Genomic DNA, 26,914 nt, shown 5'->3' with positions numbered 1-26,914 from the left:
ATAACTTCAATGGTGTAACCCTCTGCATCATGGCAGGGGAGACTTGCTACCTGCCTCCCCCAACTCTCCTTTCCATGTCCTCTGGTTGGTGCAAAATTTGATACCATGTCATTGGGAATGGGTGGAGTTGGATATCATTCAATAGACCTTTCTCCCATAAACACAGCAGTACCAAACATAATGAGACAAGAACAAGTATGTAAATATATATTTGAGAAAATACTTAAAAATTAATGTTTTTAATTATACTTTAATATGGGCATCTCAAACATGCAGCCCTCACAAAGTTAAATTGTGGCCCTCCCCTGACAGGACAGTTATCGATTAATACTCAGAACATGATACCTGTTGAATTCTTTTAATGTTACACATCACAATAAATGGAAGGTGTGCTTCAACTTAACTTGCCATCATTGGCAAAGAGAAGTGACATCCAGCCTGAAATTGCTGGAACACATCTGCAAATTATATGCACATAGTTACGTAATATAAATTAGTTCACGGTTGTAATTAATTATAGCAAATCCTTGTATTTTACTGTGGTTTATTTGATCATTTTTAGACATCAGTGGGGAGACAAAGGGTACTGATTAGTAGCTGAATCTTTGGAGAGTACAACTATGGAGGACCAGATTAAACAAAAAGCTCACTGGCACCTTAAATGTCATGAATGTGCATCTCACAGCACTGGAAGACTTTGTGAAACTCTTTTTAAAAAAATGCTTTAGATTAAAGTAATTATTCTGCGATGACTGCCTGATACCTTGCTGAAATAAGAGGTGTAGAAAAGTCTGAACCTGACACATCGGAGGAATTTCATAAAGGACATTGGGTTGGCAAACGTTCTCTTCTGTGCATTTGGTTCAGATGAAGCCCTAAAACACAAAAACAGAGCAATGAAAGTCATCAAGGAGTTTGTGGACATAATACAGCATCCAAATGCTCTTTCCTGGTTTTACTGGACAACCCCAGAACGCCATCAAATTTCAAACTAAACATTAAACATGGCTCAGATGACTGCACCAGAAGTAACCAAGCACCATTTAGACTCATTAAGTGCAGTTAAATACCAAGAAAGGGCAATTTTCAAACTATAAGATGATCTTACTCTCACTGGCAATCCATACGTGTATAACAGACAGGAGCGCATTAATATCATGACAAAAGTAGTCTTCAGTGATGAGATGTCTATTTGACTGACTTCTTTATCTACTTTAAGTCTTTAATTGTATGAAGACTTCAAAAACCAAAGAATTATCCATGGGCTTCAAGAAGAGGCTAAAGCTGTGCTCGTATGCAAAGAAAGTCAGAGTGATGGTGGCAGTGACTATTACAGAGATAACTGTAGACAAGTCATTGTTTGCTTTTCTCCTGGTTGCGTCTAGATCTCAGCATGATTTTGAACTACATAAGACTGTGGGACAGTATGAGTTCTCCATGGTACCATGCTCAATGTTCAGATGTGATGGAGCAATGCATATTTGCCAGGCTAAAAAGCAGACTAATGCACATCTTGCACTGTCTTCCTAAGCCAGCACCCACTGAGAAAGTGATCGGTGCCTTATACCAGCAAAGGCCTTTCAATGTAGTAATCATAAATTGAGTAACTGAGGTACAAACTAGAGACCATTAACCTTCTGAGAGTTGGCTAAACACTTCATTGGACCTATCATGAAGTCCACCTTGTTTGACACATATGCAAAGGAATTAGACTTAAGAAAGAAGGGTCTTCATGTTATTTGCTCTTGACCAATACAAAATCATTGACTCCATGAACATCTCAAATCTCACAATGAAGAAAATGCTGTCTCATACTCGCATGAGGGATCAGTTAATTGACTACCTTACAGGAAAAATGTTCCAGAATGTAAAGAAAAGCTTGAAGAATTTTGTCGTCACATGTTGTAATGAAGTTGCCGCCTCATACTGTTTGGTGGAGTTAGTTTGTACTTCCTGTAAGGAAGCTGATACTAAAATTATCTTGTATGCCATCAAAGCCAAAGAAAGAGAGGTGCTACTAAACTCAGGTTTTTAGCATAATATATGGATGTTCTAGTGCTCTTTGTGAAACACTACCCAAGACTTCTGCAAGATTCTGTTTTTGTGCCTCCATACTGCCAGGTCTCCACACCCTTTCAGACTGTGACACGGTTGGAAGATAGGCTGGAAAAATTTGATTCAGCTTCTGAAGACTCTCTTCTTGCTCTGAAGGTGCTAGAAGGAATGAGACACTGACTGATGAGGTCATAAATGCTCTGCAGACATTCATATGCCAACTTAACCATTCAAGACCAACAACACGTGAAGAAGTACCTCCATGTATGTTTTCCAAGAAGCAGGCAAATGGAGAAGAATTTAAAGGGTGAATTTATGCCTGCTATCAAGAGGGCAAATTATCAAGCAATAGAATGGCTCTAGGATGATCAAGTACATCCTGAACTACCATCCCCCATCAGGTATTGGTGGGTCTTAGAAGATGGACTGATCATACCAATTATGCATGAAATACCATGCACTCCCAAATCAATCCTTCACCTAATCAAATGCTCATCTATAAAGATCCGATGCTCACCACCCTGCAGATATTTGGCCAGATGGCTTCCTCATACTGATGTGTGAGTACAGTATGGATGAGGATCAGTGTGACAAAATGTCTAGTAGTGTTGCCCTAGATGGAGATGACACTTGCAATGACTTCGATGAATATTTTTTCACCCCTACATGTCAAGGCTAACTTCCCTAGGGTTACTAAAGGTCAATGTATTTTTTTAAAATGTAAGCAATGCTTCCCTATGTTAAAGTATAATTAAAATCAACTGTTAAAATATTTTCTTGCCTGTATATCTGCATAATTGTTCTAGGTTTGTCATGTATTCATGGGAGAAAGGGCTTTTGATACCCTAACTCAGCATTTCTTACAGCACTGTGTTATCAAAATTTCCACAACTGCAGGACCTGCAGCTGGAAGCCAGGGTGGGGCAGTAAGTCCCTTCTGCCATGCTGCTGAAGGTGATAACATTGAAATTATGATTCTGTCGATTTTTATGAATCAAATGACACCTCCCTTACCTATTATTTACTTCCCCAGAGAATCAGGTCATATTGCATTTTGCTCCCAAACAAAGTGTAATGTCACATCCTAGCATGAAGGGGTGCTTGGGTAGTGAGTTTGCCCCATAATAAGATGGTATGCTGTTGAATTACTGACAAAGTATGCTTTAATATAATATTATGAGGAAAAAACACAGCTAAACAAGCACCCCATTAAATATGAATAAAGATAGGAAATTGATTATACATTTTTATAATTACAATTTTGTCCGGCTTTTTCATTCTCCCCTGTGCACACCACAGTGCAATGATAATACTTTCTTGCTAAGACAAGGAAGTTTGTTTCATCACTGATCCCTTGTTATACTAATCAGAATAGTGAAGTAGTGTCTGCAGTTCAGTGTACTCTCCTAGTTTTTCTTCCAGCGTCCTCCATTGTGTTTCCCATTCACACTCAATATATTATTTCCAGTTTCTGGGATATCTGTGCAGCACAACTGGATGCTCCCCTGACACTCTTGAACACTCCCTATTTCACAAAATGCACACCAGTTGCTTGAAGTAATCCCTTCTCTACATTGCTCATGTCCTTGTCTCTCTTTTTCACAGCTCTGTTTATAACAGACTGAAAGTTGTCCACAAGACAACAAAATCCTGGGATCTCCCTGAGAAGAGGCACTCCTATCTTATCAATATCATTGCAGAATCAGACACATCGGAGAGTCTAATTTAGTACCCCTCTCAAATATAGAGAACCACATAGCTAATGTAAAAAAAGAGAATTCTTGGTTATACCAGGTGCTTTCCTAGTCATTCCAGATACATAGATTACAGATACAAATATGTTTAATGCTGTCTGTCTAAGATAACATACAGCATATTCAGCATAATAGTAAAATGTTAATTTCTGAACAAAGCAAAATTATTATTTGAGCACAAAACAGGGTTTAATGTACTGCATAATGGTGTAGATGTAAATTCTTTGGTTCCTCAATCACATTTAGCAACATTTTATACAACACTTCATGAAAACATAGGTGCAATTCATTGAAATGGGCTCTGATGCAACACTGACACCCAGACTTAAACCTACCTGAAAAAAGTTGTTTTTAAAAAAGAAAAAGTAAAGATAGTTAGCAAAATGTTGAGTTGTAAGGAACTGCCCCTTACAACTCTCCTTAGGGAGATTTGTGTTAAATTTGGTTTTACTTAATTTGTCCAGAAATGATGTGGTTGAAGAAGTAAAAAGAACATAAATTACACAAACAAACAGTACTAAATACTGGATCCATTGTTAATAGTACTAAGTCCTTTTCTTGTAGAAATTGTCAGTCCTCTCAGAGAGGGCAAACTGCCTCTTGCTTTGCAAGGAAGCATTAGAGTGGCCTCTGCTCAAGAAGCTGTCCTTGTCATATACAGTATGGCCAACTATCATCTAGTAACTCCTCTTACTTATTTTCGTAAGATTGTGGATAAAGTTGTAATGAGACACTTTCACAGTATCTAGATACTTTTGATCATCTTGACCCTTGCCAAGTTGGGTAAAGACATGACTTTGGCTCAGAAACAGAATTTGTTACATTAATCAGTTATCTCTTCCATTCTGATATTATAAGATCTAATTATCTTCACTATTTGTCTTCAATATTGTTGATCATGGGGTGTTGCTGACTTGCCTCTGGAATGGTGAGGCTCCCCGTCAGTGGCTTTGTTTTTTCCTCTGAGAGATCTCAGTGGATAGTCATGGGCAATTACTCCTCTTCTTGAAGGACTCTTAACTGTGGAGTGAACCAGGGTGGCATTGTGTCACTCCACCTGTTCAATGTGTACATGAGGCCATGAGGAAGGTTAAAAGCGGGAGCTAAGGTAGTATGGCATTTTCTATATGCCAATGACACCAAATTGTATATTTGTCTTGTCTGACTTGTACAACAAAGTCATCCATTGCCTCAGACAATGTAAATGAGTCATACATGGATGAGAGAGAGCAGCTTGTAGGTTAAACCAGATAAGACTAAGGTGATGAAGATGAGCTGGGAGAATAAGTTGGAGGAGATGGCAGAAATAATATTAGTTCTTTTTACTGTGGGAGTGCATCAGCCATTTAGTCACCACAGTTTGCAACTTTAGACCCCCCAGCTGTTAGACGACCATATTAAAGTAGTAACCAGGTCGGTTTTTACCCTCTTGGATTGGTCAGGAGGTTGCCTGAGTGTCAAGTGCAATGCCTGACCTTTGACAGGTTTGACATTAATCATATATTAAGCCATAGGTGCTGGAAATAGGGGTGTTTGGGGGTGCTGCTGCACCCCCCGGCTTGAAGTGATTTCCATTATATACAGATTTTACAGTTTGGTTCTATGGTTCTCAGCACCTCCACTATACAAATTATTCCAGCGCCCCTATATTAAGCTTCATCCTCTGCTGCCTCTGGCTGGAGCTGTGTGTTTGCACAATGAATGGGAGCTGAAGGTGCCCAGCATTTGGCAGGATCAGGCCCTAATTCAGTATAACCTTCGGGAGCGGCCTCGAAGAATTACGTGCGACACCCTCAAGAGCGCCGGAGACGTGCCCCATGCAGGGGAAGAGCAAGGAGGAGAAAGAACTCCATTTCCCAGTCGCCATTGTGCTGCAGGCCGCTTGTGATTGGCTGGGGTCCGCGTCCAATCAGCGAGGAAGAGGTGGATAACGGTGCGGCAGGTGCTTCTCCGAAGGAGGCTGGGCCGTGGGGGGCGGCGGGAGCATGGCGCTGGGTACCAGGGCATCGCGGTGGCTGCTGCACCTGCCGGCCGGGAGTTACCTCCTCCTGGTGCTGCTGCTGCTGCTCTGCGTGCAGCTCGGGGGCGGACAGAAGAAGAAGGAGGTAGAACCGTTCGCTCCGACCCGGGTGGGGAGCAGGCGGGGGATGTCCTGCAGCGCCCCCTCCCTTCCCCCTCCCCCTCCCCGGCCCTATGAGCCCTGGGCGCGGCCCAGCCGGGGAATGGGGGTCGAGGAGGGGACTCGTTCACGTGACTCGGCCGCGCTCTCCCCTTGAGTTGCAGGATGGGCTGTTCCCTCCCCTGGGCTCTGGGGATTCCCTTTGCCCCGCCACCTTCCTTCCTCCACAGCACTGGGGTCTCTGCGCGCTGCCATTCATGCCCCATCGCCGCTAGGGTCCGCAGCCCGGAAACACTTGTGTGGGTGAGCCCCCCACTCCTTCCCACCTCGCTGGAGGCGCTGACACCAGGGCGTGGATTGCTCCCCAGCCTGCTATCCATCGCCTGGATGGCTTCCTCTCCCCTCTCTGTAGGGACATGCAAATTGCTGATCCCCCACACTCATTCTAGCTATGGCAGTGCCACCTTAAACTTGCCTGTTAATATACTGGCAAAACAGGCCTCTCTAAAAAGACCTAATTACGTGTAAATCGATAACTGACACATCTCTGGATTAATTGCAATAGAATGTTGGATAATTTTGATTTTACTTTACATTCACAATATTGAAGTTTTATCTTGTTACGCCATTTCACCCTGTGTTTGCCTCAAAAGAAGTCCTGTCCATTTGAATTTGGCCCTAAATGTAGTTTTTGAATAAATAATTTAAAGTCAATGGGCATGGTTCTATATGTCTTTTTCCCAATTAAAACACCTTAAAAACAGCAGAGGAGGTCTGGCTTTACACTGTTTGTTTGGGCTATTGCAGGAGACTCTAATGTGAAATTAACTAGGCCTAGTTGTATGAACAGTGAAATTGAATGGTATATGTTTGTTGTTCAACTGAAAGTAATGCCAACAGACAAACATAGAAACAATCACAGTGTGCTTGTGTGTACCCTGAATCTCAGTTCTAAAGATCAAAGAAATACTTGTAAACTTATTAAAGACTTGGGATGCGGGGCAGTGGGGAGAGAGGTAGAAGATTAAAAAATAAAATACTAAAACCAAAACCAATTTAACAATTTTAGATTATTCAAATTAAATGCAAGTCACATTACTTATGATATTTTTTGCTGTCTGTCTTTCAGTTAGGAAAATTTAAAACATTCAGTTTAATTTTTGCTTGTTAGCTAGTGGTCAAATTCAGTTTAGGTTTTCTCACCCACTAATAGAGTGCAAACACTGGAAGATTTTTTTGTGTTAAAGTTTCCATCTAAATTTCAAAACAAACAAATGGTAATTCTGCCTTAAGTAATCATGACCTACTGTGACATTTTAGCTTTACTCTGAGATCTATGGTTTTAATTATGGAACTCAAAGGGTGCCTTGCTTTTTTGTTGGTTTGTTTGACTGCTACCAAAAAACTCATGACTTTGTTTTGAAAATCCAGTTTTGTTAACAAATCAGTTGTTTGAATGATTTGTTCAAACAAATGGGAGAGGTCTCAAGAAAAGTTTTTCTCCCTCCACCTGCTCAAGGGATTACCATAGGATGTCTCTTGAGTGTTAAGCATCAATTCCACAAAAAAAAAAATTTCTCTCTCATCTCTTTCTTTCTTACATGGCATATTTGGTAACATTCTGCTTTTTCATGTAATCATATGAGCTCTTTACACAACTAGCAATCCTAATGGAAATCGGTTTATACTAGTAAGTAGAAAGAAATTTCTCTGATTCTGTATTGTACACATATGAAGCCAGATGCTGTTCTCTTTACACTAGTATAAATCTGGGTTACTTGTATTGTAGACAATAGGGTTACGCCTACTTTACCTTGGTGTAACTGAAACTAAAATGTAGTTCATGGTATATATTTTGAGTAGAAAAGTCTAGAGGAGAATGAGAGATTAAAGAGAAAAATAAGGGAGGGAGTGAAAGTGGGCATGAGGGAGATGGATGTCACTAGGGCAGGTTGAGGGGCTAGAGGATCTGCATCTGATTGGAGAAAATTGTAGGAGAAAGGGAAGCTGATGGGGGAGAGAAGGTTATATAGTATTTTTGTCAATTTTCTTTTGGAAGAAAGCTACAAAATCCTGTGCAGGGACTATGGTTAAGGACTATAGATCTCAATTTGAGAATACATGAACTTTAGGCACCCACATCCTTATTCAGGTATTGAAATAAGTAGTGTCATTTTCCAGAGTGCTTTTTGACTATGTTCTCCTTTGCTTCAGTCATCACTACTCAGTAAGCATACATTTCGTTTTTGAGAGCCATATTGTGCTTCATGCAGGCTACACCTGCCCAAGGGGTAGTAACTCATCAGCCTCTACAGGGAGGCTATTACTTTAATATTCTATTGGGGAACATGCTTTTCTATTCACTACGTATTCTCTTGTGCTAGAAGCAGGGGGATTGGTCCTTATTGCAATCATTTAAATCTAAGTTATTTGCAGAACTGCTATGGGAATGCAGTAATTTACTTCAACACATTTCTGTTGCAGCCAAGCGGCTTCTGAGTAAAAGTGGTATGTGAGCTGTGTTCTCTAACTGTGTGTTTATCTTTGGTTGTTTATATTGTTACTTCAGGACTTGGAGCCTACTTCTCTTTGCAGCTGTAGAGCTATTATACAGCTCATGACAGAATCTCTGGGTTTTGTCACTGTTGCTCAACTCTTCTTGCTACTAGACACCATGAACTAGATAGGCTAGCATTACTGTTCCCATGATGGTAACTTTTATTATAGTTGAGAATTGTTTACTGTACACTACTTTTACTGTCATGTACTTTAATGTAAATAGATATATTGCAGCTGGGTGGAAACTGAATTTTTCATTTCAAGGGGAATGTTGTGAATCTGATTTTTCCTTCTGTTCTGAAATGGAACAAAAGCAAGAACTGAAATGAGATTTAAAAAACAAACAAACAAAAACTGTCATTTCTGATCAATCTAAATGTTTTAATCTGATTTTATTTTATATTGTATATTTAAAATATTTAATGAAATTAGACAGAGATAATTGAAAAGTTTCCAAAGTCAAGACATTCCATTTTAAGCTTATCAAAATGCTTTTATTTTTCTTTCAATCTTTCTTTCAAAAATCTTTTGCTTGAAATGGACAAATTTAGACAAACATTTAGCCCAGGGGTTCTCAAACTGGGGGTCGTTACAAGGGGAGGGTCGCGGACTGTCAGTCTCCTTCGCAAACCCCATTTTGCCTCCAGCATTTATAATGGTGTTAAATATATAAAAAGTGTTTTTAATTCATAAGCGGGAGGGGGGAAGGGGTTTGCATTTAGAAGCTTCCTATGTGAAAGGGGTCACCAGTACAAAAGTTTGAAAACCACTGATTTAGCATTTGATGAATTGGCATTTTCCAGCTGGCACCAAAATTGATCTTGTGGGTAAAGAACTAGACTAGTATTCGAGTTCATTTTTTGTTTTCAGATCACTCATTGATTTCCTGGGTGACAAGTCACTCAGACTCTCTGTGCCTCCAGTTCTGTTTCTAATCATCTAGTTTCATTTTGTGTCCCTTTTGTAGACCCTATCTTGTCTGTTTAGAGTATAGACTTTTCAGGGGTGGGATTGTCTCTTAATATAGTCATATAGTGCCCACCACAATAAGGTCATAATGTATACTAAGGGCTCTCAGCAGTACTGTAATACTACTACTTAGCGTGAAGTAGTATTAATGATGATCAAATTCAGACTGTCCATTTGAAAAGCAGTATCTTTGCTCCTAATAAAGACACTTCACTTTTACGTAAGAATCACTGCTTAACTATAGAATACCATCATGCATTCTTTTCTTTTTGCATCAATTAATACACTAAGACTACATCTACACATGGAGCTAGGAGTGTGATTCCCAGCATGAGTAGAAATACTTGTTTTAGTGCACTAAATATAGTAGTGTTTCCGCAGTAGCATGAGCAGTGGCACAGGCTAGCTGCTCTGAGTACAAACTCGCCCAGACCTAGTGCTTAATTTGTAATGGAAGAGATGCTGAGGCTCAAGCAATTTTTTTTTCACTTTCATAACTGATGCAGCAAGCCCAAAGGTGCCGGGGCTATGAACAGCCAAGCATAGAGGTGCTGGGGCTCAGCCCTGGCACAAATTAAGCACTGCCCAGATCTCATAGGTAAATATTCAGGGCTGCTGCATGCTGATGCCTGTGCTACTGAGGCTACACTAATATTTTTAGTGTGCTAGCTTGACTATGCCTGCTAGAGCTGTGAACTGCTCTTAGATCCAAGTGTAGTCATTAGCTCAGATTCAGTCATTGCTCAGGTTGTTGTTGCTTTGTCTTCAGAAAAGCATGTGGAACTTCTTCCTTTTTCACCATAATGTTACTACCACTTTTCTGTTGCTGTTGGGCGTTACTGATCTTGAAAGATCTTTCCTGTATATCCGTGTAACTGCAAGCTTTGGAAATAGAAGACTTTTCTATAAAAGTTTGGGTCATCAAGTATTGCGTTCTTGTTCTGTGAGTGGTGTTTACAATATCACAAGTTGCGGTGTTGGATTCTTGTAGCTATACAATATTGGAAGCTACGGCATTGGCTATTATGTGTTTTTTCTTTACAACTGCAGAAATAATGGGAGTGCTTTGTGGAGTACCTGGTGTGAATTAATGGACTTTGCTCGTGTTTGTCAAGCTTTTCAGTGGAACACTCTATAGGCTTATATGAAAAATTAAGATAAGTACTAGGAGGTAAAAAGAACAAGTAGCCTGAAAATGGTGTATGAAGCATATGAGGGTATACAAGTGTGGTAACTGCAGTATCTATCCCTTCTCTTCTGCTAGCAACTATCTGTGGAAATGGACTACGAACAGTGGAGAGCTGAAGCTGTGGATAAGATGGAAAATAAGTGAGATAGGAAGGAGGGGTATGATGACTATGGAGAGCTGTTTACATATTTTTATGGACAGAGTTGCCTTCTTAAGTACAGGATATAATTGCTTTTGGAAATGTGATGGGGGAGGGCTCTATTCAGTGTGTTATAGTCCCCTCCACCCAACTTTCTGTCCAGCATTTGAATCTAGCTTTAACATTTGTGGAACGTTTTTTGATTTGATATGGCTTTATTAACCCAGCAGGTGGGGCGGGGATCCAGTTCTACCAACCCCAGATGCTCAAATGGGTCCCTGAAAAATCAAATGATTGGGTTGAATCATGAGGTTCTATTTATTGATTGTTTGATTTGGCTTTTATTTCCCTTTTGAACCTTTAGAGTACACTTGAGTTATGTTTTGTTGCTTTTCTCCAGATTTTTCTCCTGAGAGCTAGAATTTTTTTTAAATATAAGGTAGCTAAGATTCTCTAATTGCAAAAATCCAGGAGCTGGGGCTTTAAGAAAAACAACAAATATTGTGAGACTTACATACACATACATGCTCCCTATCTCCTCGTTCTGTTATAGCTAGTATACATCATGTAGCAGTGCATTGCATTTTAAAAAAACCCAGGGAATCTGGTCCAAAATACAGCATGTGCATAACACTATTAAAGTCAGTCATTGCTGGTTCAATATCTCTTTCCTCTCACCCCCACATTGCTCCTACCCAGCTCACTTAATTGTACTACAGATTACTGTTGTTTACTGTTGGTCAGGGCACCAGTGCAGGAGGCTGAATGAATCCAGTAAGCCTAAAAAGCTTAAGGTCCCCTTCTTTAAATTGTTTGAGTAAAGCACAAAAGAAGTTTGCAGGATGTGGGTATCTCCTTATACAGAAACCGTATGAGTGATTGTGCTTGCTCTTCTACTGAACAAATATTGACTCTGCTGTATTTTTATTCCTGAATGAAAATAATCATGTGAGTCTTAGCTGGGGTCCTTCATCTCCTAGTGCTTCCTCCAGGAAAAATATTTTTTATGGTTCTCTGTGTTGCCTAGCCCCAAAGAAAAATCCCTTTAAACCTTGTCCTTTGTTTCATCCCAGTACTTGCAGTTTGAGGGATTGGGTGCAGCAGATAGCTTAAGCTATCTTCTGTCCAGTACAAGAGTAGAGGGGAAAAGGATTTTTGTTTTAAGATGGATATTCCTTTTCTTTTGGAGGGATGGATGGGAGGGAATCCATCTCTTGATAGTTGGGAGGTACAGGGTGAAGAGAAGGGAAAGAAGCGACAACTTACCATTCCATGAATGGAATTGCTGATTCCCCTAATCTAAAGAGAGATTTGTATTAGCTATGCAGAAATACTGTAGTAATGTAAAGCCCAATGAAATAGCAAAAGAGTCTTTCTCCCCCCCCCACCTACTGATGAAGAGAATGATCAGAAGTGCTTTTGCTTATTGTTCATGTTTTATATTCACTAATCGTGGTCTGGTCCTGATACTTTTTTCAGCTCCTTTGTACTTATGAATATTGCTATTTGATGAAGCTTCACTGTAGGCTGTTTTCCTAAAGGTTATTTTTGCTTCTCATTGTCTATAGAAAATATTGCCATTCCTAAGGATGTGGTTGATAGTCTGATTTCTGAGTTACTCAACTAGACCATCCTGCATACATTATTTTGCCAGAATACTTTTGGAGTAAGTGGATTAAAGTAATGCTATCCCATGGCTCTGTCCAAAAATCCATCAAATTCTACATGTAAGATACACTATTTAATTAAAACAGTAGCAACTGAAGCTTTTGTTTTCAGGCAGGCTGTTAAAATATGGTACTTCTACAAGGAAGAACCTTCCTGTTGTGTACTTAGTAAGCAGCCCTGAACATAAAATTCCATCTTTTACCTCAGTCACAGCTGTGGTAGACTAGCAGGCTTATTGGGACAACTCTCGCAACAGGTTTGGTTCAGCACCCTGGGCTCTTGTTCCCCCTTCGCTCTATGAAGAGCACACTCAGCTTCTCCAGCTCCTGGGTATGTACCTTTTCAAGCCTCCTTCCCTCCACTTATGAGTTTTGTTATTTTTACCATCACATCATCCCTTCTCACCCTTTTGCATCTGGAGCTCATAAAAGATCAGCCTAACCTTGCTGCTTTTTGCCTTCTTATTTGAGTACAGGATATGAAGTAAAGAATGCTTAGAGCAGCCTGGCAGCGCTCATGTAATTAGATTGCTGAAACTTTGTTTCTGCTCCAGATGTCTCCATTTGGCAGCATCACTGCCATAGACAGATGAGCAACTTAATTGATCTTTCCTACCACTCTGCTCTACAACCATTTATGCAGCACTTCCTATCTATGTGTATGAAAAACACGGATTGTATCTGCTCCAGTACTAAATGCTATGGATAAATCTTATTTAGATGGAATAAACTGCATAGGCATAGGGAAAAAGTGTATGTTTGTCGGACGGCTTACTGCTTAGAGGTTTCAGATTTAATATCATTTGAACAGAACTATTTATTACTATGAAAGTTGCATTTCATTGGGTAAAGTTACATTTTATTTTGGTAACTAGTTTGACTGTATGCTTTGTGGACCCCTTTACTGAGATCTAAGATAACTTAGGTAGGCATGAGGGGATTCGACTTTTATCTTTATGTACAGTTCATTGGTTTTCTGCTTTCTGTAGCATCTAGTGAATTTAATCTTTGGTTTTTTTCACGCTGAAATTTTACAATGATGAGGTGACATGATGAAGTTAGGTTTCAGAGTAGCAGCCGTGTTAGTCTGTATTCGCAAAAAGAAAAGGAGTACTTGTGGCACCTTAGAGACTAACAAATTTATTAGAGCATAAGCTTTCGTGAGTTACAGCTCACTTCATCGGATGCATTTGGTGGAAAAAACAGAGGAGAGATTTATATACACACACACAGAGAACATGAAACAATGGGTTTATCATACACACTGTAAGGAGAGTGATCACTTAAGATAAGCCATCACCAGCAGCGGGGGGGGGGGAAGGAGGAAAACCTTTCATGGTGACAAGCAAGGTAGGCTAATTCCAGCAGTTAACAAGAATATCAGAGGAACAGTGGGGGTGGGGTGGGGGGGAGAAATACCATGGGGAAATAGTTTTACTTTGTGTAATGACTCATCCATTCCTAGTCTCTATTCAAGCCTAAGTTAATTGTATCCAGTTTGCAAATTAATTCCAAATCAGCAGTCTCTCGTTGGAGTCTGTTTTTGAAGCTTTTTTGTTGAAGGACAAATCCTGACAGCAGGATTGTCTGGCTATGTAGACTCCCTCCTCAGGCCCTTCGTTACCAGCACTCCCAGCTATCTTCGAGACACCACGGACTTCCTGAGGAAACTACAGTCCATTGGTGATCTTCCTAAAAACACCATCCTAGCCACTCTGGATGTAGAAGCCCTCTAAACCAACATTCCACACAAAGATGGACTACAAGCCATCAGGAACAGTATCCCCGATACCGTCACGGCTAACCTGGTGGCTGAACTTTGTGACTTTGTCCTCACCCATAACTATTTCACATTTGGTGACAATGTATACCTTCAAATCAGCGGCACTGCGATGGGTACCCGCATGGCCCCACAGTATGCCAACATTTTTATGGCTGACTTAGAACAACGCTTCCTCAGCTCTCGTCCCCTAATGCCCCTACTCTACTTGCGCTACATTGATGACATCTTCATCATCTGGACCCATGGAAAAGAAGCTCTTGAGGAATTCCACCATGATTTCAACAATTTCCATCCCACCATCAACCTCAGCCTGGACCAGTCCACACAAGAGATCCACTTCCTGGACACTACGGGGCTAATAAGCGATGGTCACATAAGCACCACCCTATATCGGAAACCTACTGACCGCTATTCCTACCTACATGCCTCTAGCTTTCATCCAGATCATACCACTCGATCCATTGTCTACAGCCAAGTGCTACGATATAACTGCATTTGCTCCAACCCCTCAGACAGAGACAAACACCTACAAGATCTCTATCATGCATTCCTACAACTACAATACCCACCTGCTGAAGTGAAGAAACAGATTGACAGAGCCAGAAGAGTACCCAGAAGTCACCTACTACAGGACAGGCCCAACAAAGAAAATAACAGAACGCCACTAGCCATCACCTTCAGCCCCCAACTAAAACCTCTCCAACGCATCATCAAGGATCTACAACCTATCCTGAAGGACGACCCATCACTCTCACAGATCTTGGGAGACAGGCCAGTCCTTGCTTACAGACAGCCCCCCAATCTGAAGCAAATACTCACCAGCAACCACACACCACACAACAGAACCACTAACCCAGGAACCTATCCTTGCAACAAAGCCCATTGCCAACTCTGTCCACATATCTATTCAGGGGATACCATCATAGGGCCTAATCACATCAGCCACACTATCAGAGGCTCGTTCACCTGCGCATCTACCAATGTGATATATGCCATCATGTGCCAACAATGCCCCTCTGCCATGTACATTGGCCAAACTGGACAGTCTCTACGTAAAAGAATGAATGGACACAAATCAGACGTCAAGAATTATAACATTCAAAAACCAGTTGGAGAACACTTCAATCTCTCTGGTCACTCGATCACAGACCTAAGAGTGGCTATCCTTCAACAAAAAAGCTTCAAAAACAGACTCCAATGAAAGACTGCTGAATTGGAATTAATTTGCAAATTGGATACAATTAAGTTAGGCTTGAATAGAGACTGGGAATGGATGAGTCATTACACAAAGTAAAACTATTTCCCCATGGTATTTCTCCCCCCTACCCTACCCCCCACTGTTCCTCTGATATTCCTGTTAATTGCTGGAATTAGCCTACCTTGCTTGTCACCATGAAAGGTTTTCCTCCTTTCCCCCCCTGCTGCTAGTGATGGCTTATCTTAAGTGATCACTCTCCTTACAGTGTGTATGATAAACCCATTGCTTCATGTTCTCTGTGTGTGTGTATATAAATCTCTCCTCTGTTTTTTCCACCAAATGCATCCGGTGAAGTGAGCTGTAGCTCACGAAAGCTTATGCTCTAATAAATTTGTTAGTCTCTAAGGTGCCACAAGTACTCCCTTTCTTTATGATGAAGTTAAGTATTAAACTACATTTGGACTTACTTTGTGTACAGTGGTCCTCAAAGCAGAATTTGAAGTGGATGAAGTCCTATTTTTGCATGTTATTACCAACATACTGCAAGTCTGCTATACCCAAACAAATACATGAATGCATTAGTACTTCTATCATGCTGAATTAATTAGCTTTTGTATGGAAGAGTAGAATACTAACTGGCAATACTTTGGTCACATTAAGGAATCCTATAAAGTAGAGATGGAGAAGTCTGACTTCCCTCCCAATGCGGACTTGTTTGGAACATTATTTTCTCTAGTGTCTTGTGTAGTCTGTTTTATGATTGCTGAAGTGATGAGGCTTCCATCATTCTCAGTGGGGCTGTTCTCCAATCTTTAGAACTTACTAGTGGGACTTTATTTTTCGTGCCTATTAACACTATTTTGGAATACCTTGAAATCTGCTTCCTTTGTTTAAATGGTTGTGGTTCTTAACCTTGCAATTTCCCTAGCCCATCACTTTTCTTAGTCTTTTTCTTCAAATTCTCATACAATATATTGCCATCTTTGTAGTACAGAGGGACTGAAAACTGAACCCAGTAATATTTGGTTTGGTCTCACTCATGCTACAGAAATGAAATATTACTTCTTTATTTTATGGCCTAATGCACGTGTATATGCAATTCATAGTCATACTAGTTTATTTGATTATATGTTGTGAGAGAGTATAGAAGACCCCATCTCTCCTTCACAAATACAGGAAGTCAGGTTCACATAGGGAGGGGCCATAGAAGCAAGTGTCCCAGGAACAGGAAGTTGAACTGTATCTTCCACTTTTGTTTCTAATCTCAAAGTTGCTGTTTTTTTAATGTCCCCCCAATGGTATCTGCAAAACTCCTAAATTGATAGTAGTGCAGTTTGTTCACTCTTCTTGATTACTAATGAAGGTGTTCAATAAAACTGAATTTAGTGCCAGTCCCTGTACTTGTGTTTTTTTTCTTCTTTCTCTGCAAGTTTTAATAAATGAGTGCTCGGACCAAACGTGATTGTATTTACAAAGTGAGATTTTTTTTTAATGAATATAGCAAAAAATTTCACTGATGTCCAGAGATATTTCATCTACTACTTTCCCTTCTAATAACTTTGTAGGGGAAAAGTGCCCAGTTTATTTGGCCTGATTTTGTGGCTTTCACAATCTTTTCCATGGCTGTTCCTTTGGGTTGTATTATTTTTGCGAATCCTGACATATATTGTTGTCTTAAAATTGAACGATCTTTCTAGGGATTGTAATTTGGTTACTATATAATTGCTAGATCGCTCTTTAAAAACTTCTAAAAATGTTGGTAACATCTTTGTAGGCTTAACGGAATTCTATTTTTACTTATGTTTGGACAATATCAATGTTTATTTTTAAATTAATTTTTCTGTTTTAAATTTTCAGTTGCAGGAAGTTATACAAGGTTCAGAAAATAATTTAATGACAGATGTTGAGATTCAAAAAGTTAAAGCTTTATAACCATAACATCACAAATTGTCAACATCACATGTCAATATACAAAATAAATAACCTTAAATTAAACTAAGCTATCAAGCAGCATCTTTCTTACTTTACCTATCTATACATTTCAATTATTATGGATGAAAATATTTTCATCTGTTTGTGTGTATGTACAGAGAAATCAATGTTTGCTGACATTTACCAATTAAAAAAAATAATCCTTCCAAGCCTACTCATTTTTGCTTTTTTAGTAGTTTTTACAAAATCCCTTCCTTCTTTTTCATGACTGTGTGCAAAAATAATTGATAGCTGCTCAGTAAATTCATTAGGTAGTTCCCTTAACACTGCATCTCATAAGGTACTGACTACGTATATAGTCTCTTCAAATATTTTCTTACCTGTTTCCTATCAATAGTAGGGAGGGGCCTAAACCTAAAATTACGATCTGAATCCAGAGCTGAGCTTTCAAAGAAGAGGCATTTCCTGGCATTTGGCTTGAGCTAATCAATAACTATCTACTAGTGCAAGGATGTCCTTGTTTCTCTTTTAGTCATTTTTGGGGTCAGACCCATACCCAGGAACCTCCTTGGCTGCAGGAAACTCTTTACCCCTTCCCCACTTCCTGCCCCCATCACTCCTCAGCCCCATCCTCCCACATATGGATCCCTGCTTCACCTCACGACCCCACCCCTTGCCCTCCCAAATATAGAAGTCAAACTACACCTATGAACATGGAGTAGCACTGGTGACTACCTTGAAGAATCAATTTGTTCCTGAGAGGTGAAATAAGTAAAGGGGGATATATGAACAGAAAACTATTAAAAAAATTTACTTTGGGGATTAAGATATAAGGATTTTTCAGGGACCCTCATTTAGACTAGTTTTCATTGGTTAGGCAAAATGAGGGTATTCCCTTGCAAACTGCACCCGAGAATCTCACACATAGCTATCTAATCTATCTATCAAATTGTTTTCTTTGTACTCCCAGCAATCAGATTTCAGTAGAATTTGGGGAAGGCATTAATTGGATATGACATTAACTGCAATGTTTTCCACATTTGTCACAATAGTTAAATTAGAGGCTGATCTGTTGTACCTTTCTGACTTTATTTCCAAAAGATGCTAAAAAGATTTTCAGACCCTATTAATACTGTCATTGAACCTTCAGAGAGCTTTCTTGCTATCTATGGATCAAGTAGTAGGGCACTGCGAAAAGTCAGTGCAAGGCAGATTGATTTTCCTGGTGATGGATGACTAATCTTGATAAGATAGCTTCTTATCTGCAAACAACCATGTGTCTTAAAGAGAACTTCTGTTACTGCCATATAAAGTGTATAAAGTCCATTATAAGCAACTTTCTACTGCACCTCCCCTCTTTCATGCTCATTAGGGACCAGATTTTGCCACCCTTGTGCTGAAGAGTAGCTTGTTCCATGAGTAGTTCCACTGAAGTCCATTTTGGAGTAAGAGCTGTAGAATCTGGCCCTACAAAAATCCACATAGGACTCCTGGTCTTTCTGCAAGGTGCTGATTTGAGTTTGGGGGCAAAGACTAAAGGAGCTTTGCAATGGATTGATTTGTGACCTTGATTGTGCAGGTAGATTAACAAAGCACAGTGCCATTAAAAGGGGGCAAAACCAACATAACAGGAAATTAATAGCTTTAAAAATGTTTTTATATTGCATTACTCTAATTGCATTAAATATCGACTCATTTAGCAGCATTACCAACTTCAAAATATTTGTGCTAGATCAAGGCATTCCATTTAGAATGAACTTTTTTTTAAGGGATATCATTTTGAAAGAACTATACAGTATTAACCTTTTCTTTAAGAAACGTAAAGTTATCTTGCTGTATTTTTCTACTAGATTTAAATCTTCAGATTTAGGAGGGAAAACAATTACATTTTGAGGGTGGAATTTTCAGAAGCATCTAAGTGATTTAGGAGCATAAATACTATCAAATGTTAATGAAACTTGTGCTTCTACGTCAATTAGAGGCTTTTCAGAATTCCACCTAAAGTTCATCCGATAACTTTTCCTTACTTAGGATGCACTGGAAAGAAAATGGTGTACTCCAGACATCAATGCCAAGAGTGGTGTGGCTTAACTTTGAGATCACTTTCATGTCTGTAAGGAGTATCTTCATCAGATGTACCTAGATTGTATGATGTTGAGAGATGTGTATAACTCCATCCAAAGAGCTGTGTCCATATTCATTGTTTCTGTTCCTTCTCTTTCTTTCTCTGAAGAACAGAGGACACTTCTCTAAATATTTCCATTTTCAATTGGTAGTAGTTCATCCATCAAACAATCTTCAGTCTTGCATTGTAACCTTTCCCCAACCCTCATTAGGGATCCTTTTCATGAGAACTTGATAGAATTAGAAGTTTGTTCACTATTAGTTGGGAGCCATAGTGGAAATTCCTTAAGAGTTTTGAGGGAAGGGATTTTATTTCATTGTATTTACTTTCTGATCCAAAAGACAGAGAGGCCTGTGAACCATTCCAGACCTTCAACAGCTCATCAGTTTAATCAGAAAGTTCAAATTCCATATGCTTATTCTAGTCTCAACAATATCCTCATCCACCTAAGACTGGTTTGGTTCAACTTACAGAATGTGTATTTTCACATCTTAGTGAGGTTTTCACATTGAAAATAACTGTGGCTTATTGTGGGAGGAAATAATGACTAGTCTTTCCATTTGGACTGTCTGTGGCACCTTGAGGATACATAAAACTACCTACGTGTTGTAAACCTGAGTGAAAAGACAGTGCACACATGCTGTCTTTTTTTGTAGGAGGCCTGATTCTACAAGCATGGCAAGAGCCCTGCAGGGGAGAAGGTGGGAGAATGCCTAGTTTGAAATTGAAGCTGGAGCTTTAGCTTGTACAAGGGCTCTGAGAAGCTCATTAGTTGTGCGGCAGCATAAGATCTTAAGCAGCTTTGCACAAGCCTATTGGTGGAACTTTGCCACCTGCAGAGTTATGTGGCAGTTGAACTGTGGCTTTGGGGATGTCGAGGCACCTAATTACCTCTGTGAATCTAGTTCAAAGTGTCTTTCACATTGATATGTTAGAGTATCCGTGACTATCCTTATTTGGACAATTCACAGAAATGAAGCAACCTCAAAAGGTGATCTTGTCCAACCCCATGTTCTGAGGCCATTCCTGCCAGCTGTTTGTGGAATCCCCATCTTTGTCTAACCTGTCCTTAGAAACCTCCAATCTCCCTTGGAAGCCTATATGAGAACTTAACTACCCTTATGTTTAGAAAGCTCTTACTAATATCTGACCTAAGTAGCCCATGCTGCAAACTAAGCTAATTCACTTCTTGTTCTGCCCTTGATGGATGAGGAGAACAATTGATCATGGCCCTTATATTAAGGGCTCTTATAAAATGAAGACTGTTGTGAGTCCCTCCAAGCCTCCTCTTTCTCCCTCCCCTTGCCCCCCCACCCCACCCGTTCATCTTTTTCTCAAGATTAAATACAATCGGTTCTTTCATGCTCTTGTATGTTAGGTTTTCTAAAGCTTTTATAATGTTTGTTTCTTTCTTCTGGGACTCCCTCTAAGTTGTTCACATCTTTCTTAAAGCGTGCTGTTCAAAACTGGACACAGTACTCCAGTTAAGGCCTCACCAATGCCAAGTAGAGAGGAACAATTAGCCCCATGTCTTATATAGGACATTCCTGTTAGAATCATAGAAGATTAGGGTTGGAAGAGACCTCAGGAGGATATCTAGTCCAACCTCCTGCTCACAGGACCAAACCCAACTAAATCATCCCAGGCAGGGCTTTGTCAAGCCAGACCATAATTTATATTAATACATGCCAGAATTAGTTTTCTTTTTTGCAGTGTGTCCTCGCAGTAAGGCTTAGCAAAAGCTGTGTCACAAACATGTATGCTGTTCCAAACATTGAGGTTCAAGAAAAACTGGAAGAAATCACAGCTCCATCCAAGTTAATACCGGTTTTATTGGGGCAATTCTGGATTCCATAAAAGGGTATTTCAAAATTAACTATAGAAGTACTACAAGAAAACAAGTGTTAAACAGTAATGATCTTCCTCAAACTGATGGGCCTTAAGGCTTTGACAACCAATCAGTATTCTTGTATGCACAACTAAAATTGGGACTTCTGTAACACTGGATACCAATATGCTATATAACAAATATAGACAGCATGTTTATGAAATCAGCACTGCCTAAATTTCTCTTTGTTTCTCAAAGGAGTTGTATTAAACCCTTAAGCTCATTGCAAGAATGACAATTCATGGTCAATGGAATATCTAAAAGAACTCCATATAGACTTCCCAGGGTTCAGAGTGATACTTTACGCTCTCAAGTCCTTTTTCTCCCATCTATAGGACAGAATGATTAAAGTAGTTTACTGGCAATATGACTGATAGTTCACATGAACAAGAAGGGGGAACGCATTACAGCCAGCTGTACAAAGTGGTTGTGGCTTTGTGGGAATGATGCCTAGTACAACAAATTTATCCTGTAATTCTCCACCTTTGTGGGCAAGCACGATACTGGATGACCGTCTGAGCCAAGATTTGTATGAGTGGTCACTCGAACTCTGCAGCAAATATGTCCATCTACGCAGAGAGAGATGCTATTTGCAGCAAGACACAACTCCAACTATCAGGTTTTGCTCCAGAGTAGAAGACAGCCAGTCCATCTCTGGTGTGAGTGTTCTAGTCTGGGATGTAGGTCTCTTATGCATTCCATCTAGTTCCTCTAATCCAGGGATTTCTCAAGAAAATCAAACAAGAAAAAGCTAAGTATAATTCAGTTATCCCAGTTTGGGTGAGACAAGATTGGCAATCAGATCTACTATAACCATAGGTTTGTTTAGGTCTCCCTGCAATTCTGAACTGACAGACTCAGCAGGGAAATCAGATTTGCTCTTTGGACCCAAACTCTCTCTCCATTTGACAGGATGGGCCATGGTATTTTGATAGACCTTGAACTGTCCTGGTCAGGAGATGGTTAAACTTTGAAGCAATCAACTCACCTACTCTAAGATCACAAGTGGGAAAAGTTGATTTTTTTTGTTTGCTTTTGTTTTTTCCTTTCTCTCTGTGGGCAACTAGCAATACCTGGACACAGCTTCAGCTTCTGTTCAATTCATACTGGAGTACTTAATGTGAAATCCTTGAAACTCTTCATATTATCAGTAAAAGGGCATTTATCAGCCATCTTGGTTTAACAGATTAGTTGAGCATAAGACTATGCTGTTACAGGGTATGCTCTGTTTTAGACTCCTAAGAAATCCTCCTTTTTTTACCTCTCTCAAGGGTGGAACCACTCTTGGATTGGATCTCTGGGTTGCAGCTCCCCTGTCTTCCTCCCAGGTAATCAATGATATTTGACACCTGCATGGACCTTTCAAGAAAACCTCTTTCCTGGAGTCTGACCAACAGCTGATTGAATTGACTCAAATATATTATAACAAATATATTGATTGTTCACTCAAAAGGTACACACAAACAGAGAAAAGGAACAAAACAACAAAAACCTTAGCCTCTTTTGTTTCCCCCCCCCCCAAGTTTTTGCTCAGTTCCATTCACTCCAGACTCACTACTTTTGGGCTTGGAGAGAATGCAATAGGACAGTCTGTTTCTGTTTGTCTCAGTTTCACTGCTCACAGATGCTTCCTCTTCCTCTCACCCTCTTTCTTCTCTAGGCATGGGACTTCAACAGTTCAGTGTTGCTTTGACCCTAAGTTCTTGCTTGGAGAAAACAATGTTTAACCTGACTGGTGTCTTAGGGATCCTGGTTGTCTCTTTGGAGGTATCATCTGTCATTGTTGCATTTCCTGTTTTGTTCTCCGTAATATCTTCCTTTCAGTTAACTCCATGTAGTTAGATTATCATCAAGCATGTAAACTGAAGTACATAAATAATACCTCCCTTATTTTCCCACACCAAGATTTTTCAAGTGGTTGATGTTCACCTATACTTGAGCTAGATTAGATTTTTATTCATAAATGTCAATAAACATTGATTTCATTGCACACACAAAGTGATGGCAAAAAATCAATTAATCTACAGAAAGGTAAAGTAAGAAATTCTTGATTTAAGACTGTTTTTATATTTTGAAATGATGTTGAATCTCAGCATCTGTCATTGCATTACCTGATACCCGCCGGTTTTCTGAACACCCAGCATCCCACAACTGTGAAAGTTTAAACTGATAAAACAAAAAAAATCCCACCCACTTTAAAATAATCAATATTCTCTGTTACAATTTTATATGCTAAAGAATTCTGCCAAGTCTATCAATGTATTAAATTGAGAACACACATCCTGATAGGACCACAATCTAATACTTAATTTGTAAAACCTCCCTTTGAACCAATTGGAGAATGATCCCTGGGTCATTTCAATTGGCAGTTTTTTCTGCCATAAAAAGAGTGAAGGAGCTTCAGGCTCTTCTGATTTCCCCCGCCCCCCCCCCCACCTGTGTTTGAAATATATTTTAAAAGAAAGCAGCCCTTCTTCCTCACCTAAAACTTCTCCCTAAAGTGGTAAGAGAATTCCATCTCAACTAAGCCATAAATGTGCCTATATTTTTTTTTCCCTAGGCTTCATTCACACTAAAGGGAATCTAAGCTACAAATGCTGGATGCTAAGAATGCATAAGACTTATTTGAATAGGTTTAAGGAATATTGGATTCACCTAGACTTTGTTAGTTTATGTTTAAATGGAGGAAAAAAGCAAAGATTTGGGCAATCACATCCCAATCCATCCCTAAATGAGTTGGGCTTTGTATTAAAAAAATATAAAATACTCTATAGTTCCCAGAGCTGTCCCTCGGGGATGGCAAATTGTGGCAACATCTCCAGGCCCTGTGCTTTGGGGGGCGCCCCCACGGGCTAGCACCTCATGGACGACGTGTGAACCGTGGGGGAAGGCGTGCTGGGAGGGAGAGCGTGTGGTGTGACCACAACCTCCCCAGCTCCAGGAAGGCGGGTGGTGTGGCCCCAACTCCCTGGAGCCCAGCGGCAACACCAAGGCGAGGCCCTGGGGGTTGGAGTGTGGGCAGGGCCACACCTGACTGTTGGGGAGGCACTGCCTCCTCCAGCCTCCCCTACCTGCTCCCAGCAGCGTCGGTCGCACAAGTGACTTCACTTCCACCCAGAAGTGACTTCACTTCTGCCCCAGGCCCCACAATCTCCTAGGGATGGGTCTGTCTGTTCCTCTTCCAGAAAGGCTTAGAGTTGGTGTTTGATTCACACTTTCATTACACTAGCATCTAGATCAGATGCATAATTTGCTTAATTATTGAACTCAATATACCCTCCCTCAACATTCCATGTGGCAAAAGAGGTCACTGCACTACACAATATTACAATCCGTTTGGTTAGGCTGGCTTGTCCTACAGAGTGCTGTTTCTCAAACTCCCAAGAATGAGGCCTGGGCTACACTAAAAGTTACATTGATGTAAGCTGCTGTGCATCGATATAGCCGTGCCCGTGTCTACACTTAAATTTGTCTCCCATTGATGAAAGTGCCCTGTTATGTTGACTGTAACACCATCTCCCAAGTGGTATTGAGCTGAAGTTGATAGGTAATGCAGCATCTACATGTGCACTTCTTGTCTACCCTAAGAGTCCTCCAGCAGCTGTCCCATAATGCCTAACACTGGTCACTATTGTGAATGCCATTGCTCAGAGGCCATGAGCCTAGAAGCCACCCTTCCCCTTTAAAGCCCTGCAAACTTTTGAAGTTAGTTTTCCTGATTGACTGGCTTGGTAATCACACCTTGCCTCTCTCCATTACTGAAGCAACTTCCCAGCTGACCATGCTGGCTACACGTTCCAGATATGCTCCTGACTGTAGACAGGAGATATTGGATCTCCTGGGCCTGTGGGGAGAATAGGCTTTGCAGGCACAGTTCTGATCCAGCCTTAGAAATGTTGAGATCTGTGATTAAATTGGAGGAAGGGATATGACAGGGACCAGCCGCAGTGCCGTGTGACTGCCAAGGAGATGTATCAGGTTTACCAGAAGGCCATGGAGGCCAACAATCAATCTGGTGCTGAGCCACAGACCTCCTGCTTTTACAACAAGTTGCATGCCATACTCTGTGAAGACTGCATCACCACTCTACACACTGCCATAGATACCTCCAAGGAGTCACAGGCCTCTACCATGAACAGGGAGGAGGGGAAGGTGGCGACGAGGAGGAGGATGGGGAACAGGCACCTGGAGGATCCAGCTGTACAGCAACCCGGGACCTGTTTTTTGACTCCACTGCAATCCAGCCAGTAAAGCATGGGCAAGTCCAATGCTGGGGATGGAACCTCAATTAAGAGTGTAGATAATTTTTTCCATTGTAATCCCCTGTCCCTTGAATAGCAGGACACTGCTTTTGACACTTCATTACTTTACTTTACTTTACTTTACTTGGAAGAGGTGGTGGTACAACCAAGAGAGGTAGAGTTATCTGCCTTTCATTCTCTGCTAGAGTGGAGGGGGGAAGAAGGCATGCAGAGCAGTTTATGTACACAGGGATGGCTCTTGATTCCTCCTGAGAGATCTTGATGAAACTTTCATGGACATGCTCTGCACTGCTATCTTGAAGTTTTCTAGGGTTGCTGTCTTATTGCTTCCTCTGCAGGAGGATGCTTTCCTACACCAGTAAGTGATAACTGGCCGGGTGCCATTGCAGTATATGGGCTAGCAGTATATAGGCCTGAACGGCTTTGGGATGCCAGCAGCAGCTGCTGTGTTCTGTGCCTTTTGTACCCTCAGTAGTGAGATATTTGCTAAAATCACCACCTCCTGTAGAAAATAATGCCAGCATTAAGCGCTGTTGCCTTAAACTACAAAATTAATGTAACTGAGCAATTGCTTCCTAATTTCCCTTATCCCTGGCAGGCCATACTCCACATGACTGGAACTGGCACCATGCAGAAACTATCCCAAGCAGAAGTGAGAATATATTATTTAAAACCTTATGGGAACAAGAGAGTGAGTTCTGTATCTGAAGTTTCACTTTCTGTAGTGAATAATCTGATCGTGGTACCACATTGTGGCCTTCAGAGTGTCCCCCTCACACCAATGGAACACCTGATCCAGCTAAGGAGGAGAAAGAATAGGACTTGGGATGACATTTTCAGTGATATCCTACAAGCTAGTGCTGCATTGGACTGAGCACAGGGCCTGGACAATGAATATTGGGGACACCCTGAAGAAGGAAAGAGTAGCAAGGCGCACAAAAATGAGCAGGACATAATGGACGTTCTCAGGCAGTAAACACAGATGCATCAGACTCTGCTTTACTGATGATTTAATAATCTGCACTCGCCTCCCTCTGCAGCCCATTGAGAACTCAATATCAGGACCTCTGTATATTCCCCTCTTTCAACATTCCATGTGGCATCAGGGGTCACTACACTACCCCTACCACTCCACCCTGGGGGGCATTAAAGACAATTACAGCTTCACGTACACGGACCTGTGAAGGAGAGGGTGAGTGTATATGTAACTGAAATTGACGTAAATATTCTTTATCCTTCCTAAGTTCTGATCTCTTAATTAAGACTTTTAAAAAA

At 40.6% G+C, this 26,914-nt stretch overlaps 1 protein-coding gene across 5 annotated transcripts in view; it reads left to right on the top strand.

Annotated features, from left to right (window-relative positions):
- The first annotated feature begins 5,720 nt into the window (after positions 1-5,720).
- TUSC3 (tumor suppressor candidate 3) overlaps positions 5,721-26,914 on the top strand; it is a 307,969-nt gene continuing 286,775 nt past the window's right edge. For 2 of the 5 annotated variants that reach the window (XM_043513760.1, XM_043513758.1), the window contains exon 1: positions 5,730-5,938. In XM_043513760.1, coding sequence (XP_043369695.1) covers positions 5,795-5,938 — 144 coding nt within the window. In that variant the 5' untranslated portion in view covers positions 5,730-5,794. Of the gene's footprint in view, positions 5,939-6,074; positions 6,232-26,914 lie in introns of those variants that run through there. The other 3 variants (XM_038399600.2, XM_043513761.1, XM_043513759.1) reach the window with 3 other exon arrangements.

This window comes from Dermochelys coriacea, chromosome 4, assembly GCF_009764565.3.
Source record: "Dermochelys coriacea isolate rDerCor1 chromosome 4, rDerCor1.pri.v4, whole genome shotgun sequence".
NCBI classification, from domain to species: Eukaryota; Metazoa; Chordata; order Testudines; family Dermochelyidae; genus Dermochelys; species Dermochelys coriacea.
Note: the sequence above shows the minus strand (reverse complement) of the source record. Positions and strands in the feature narration are given on the sequence as shown.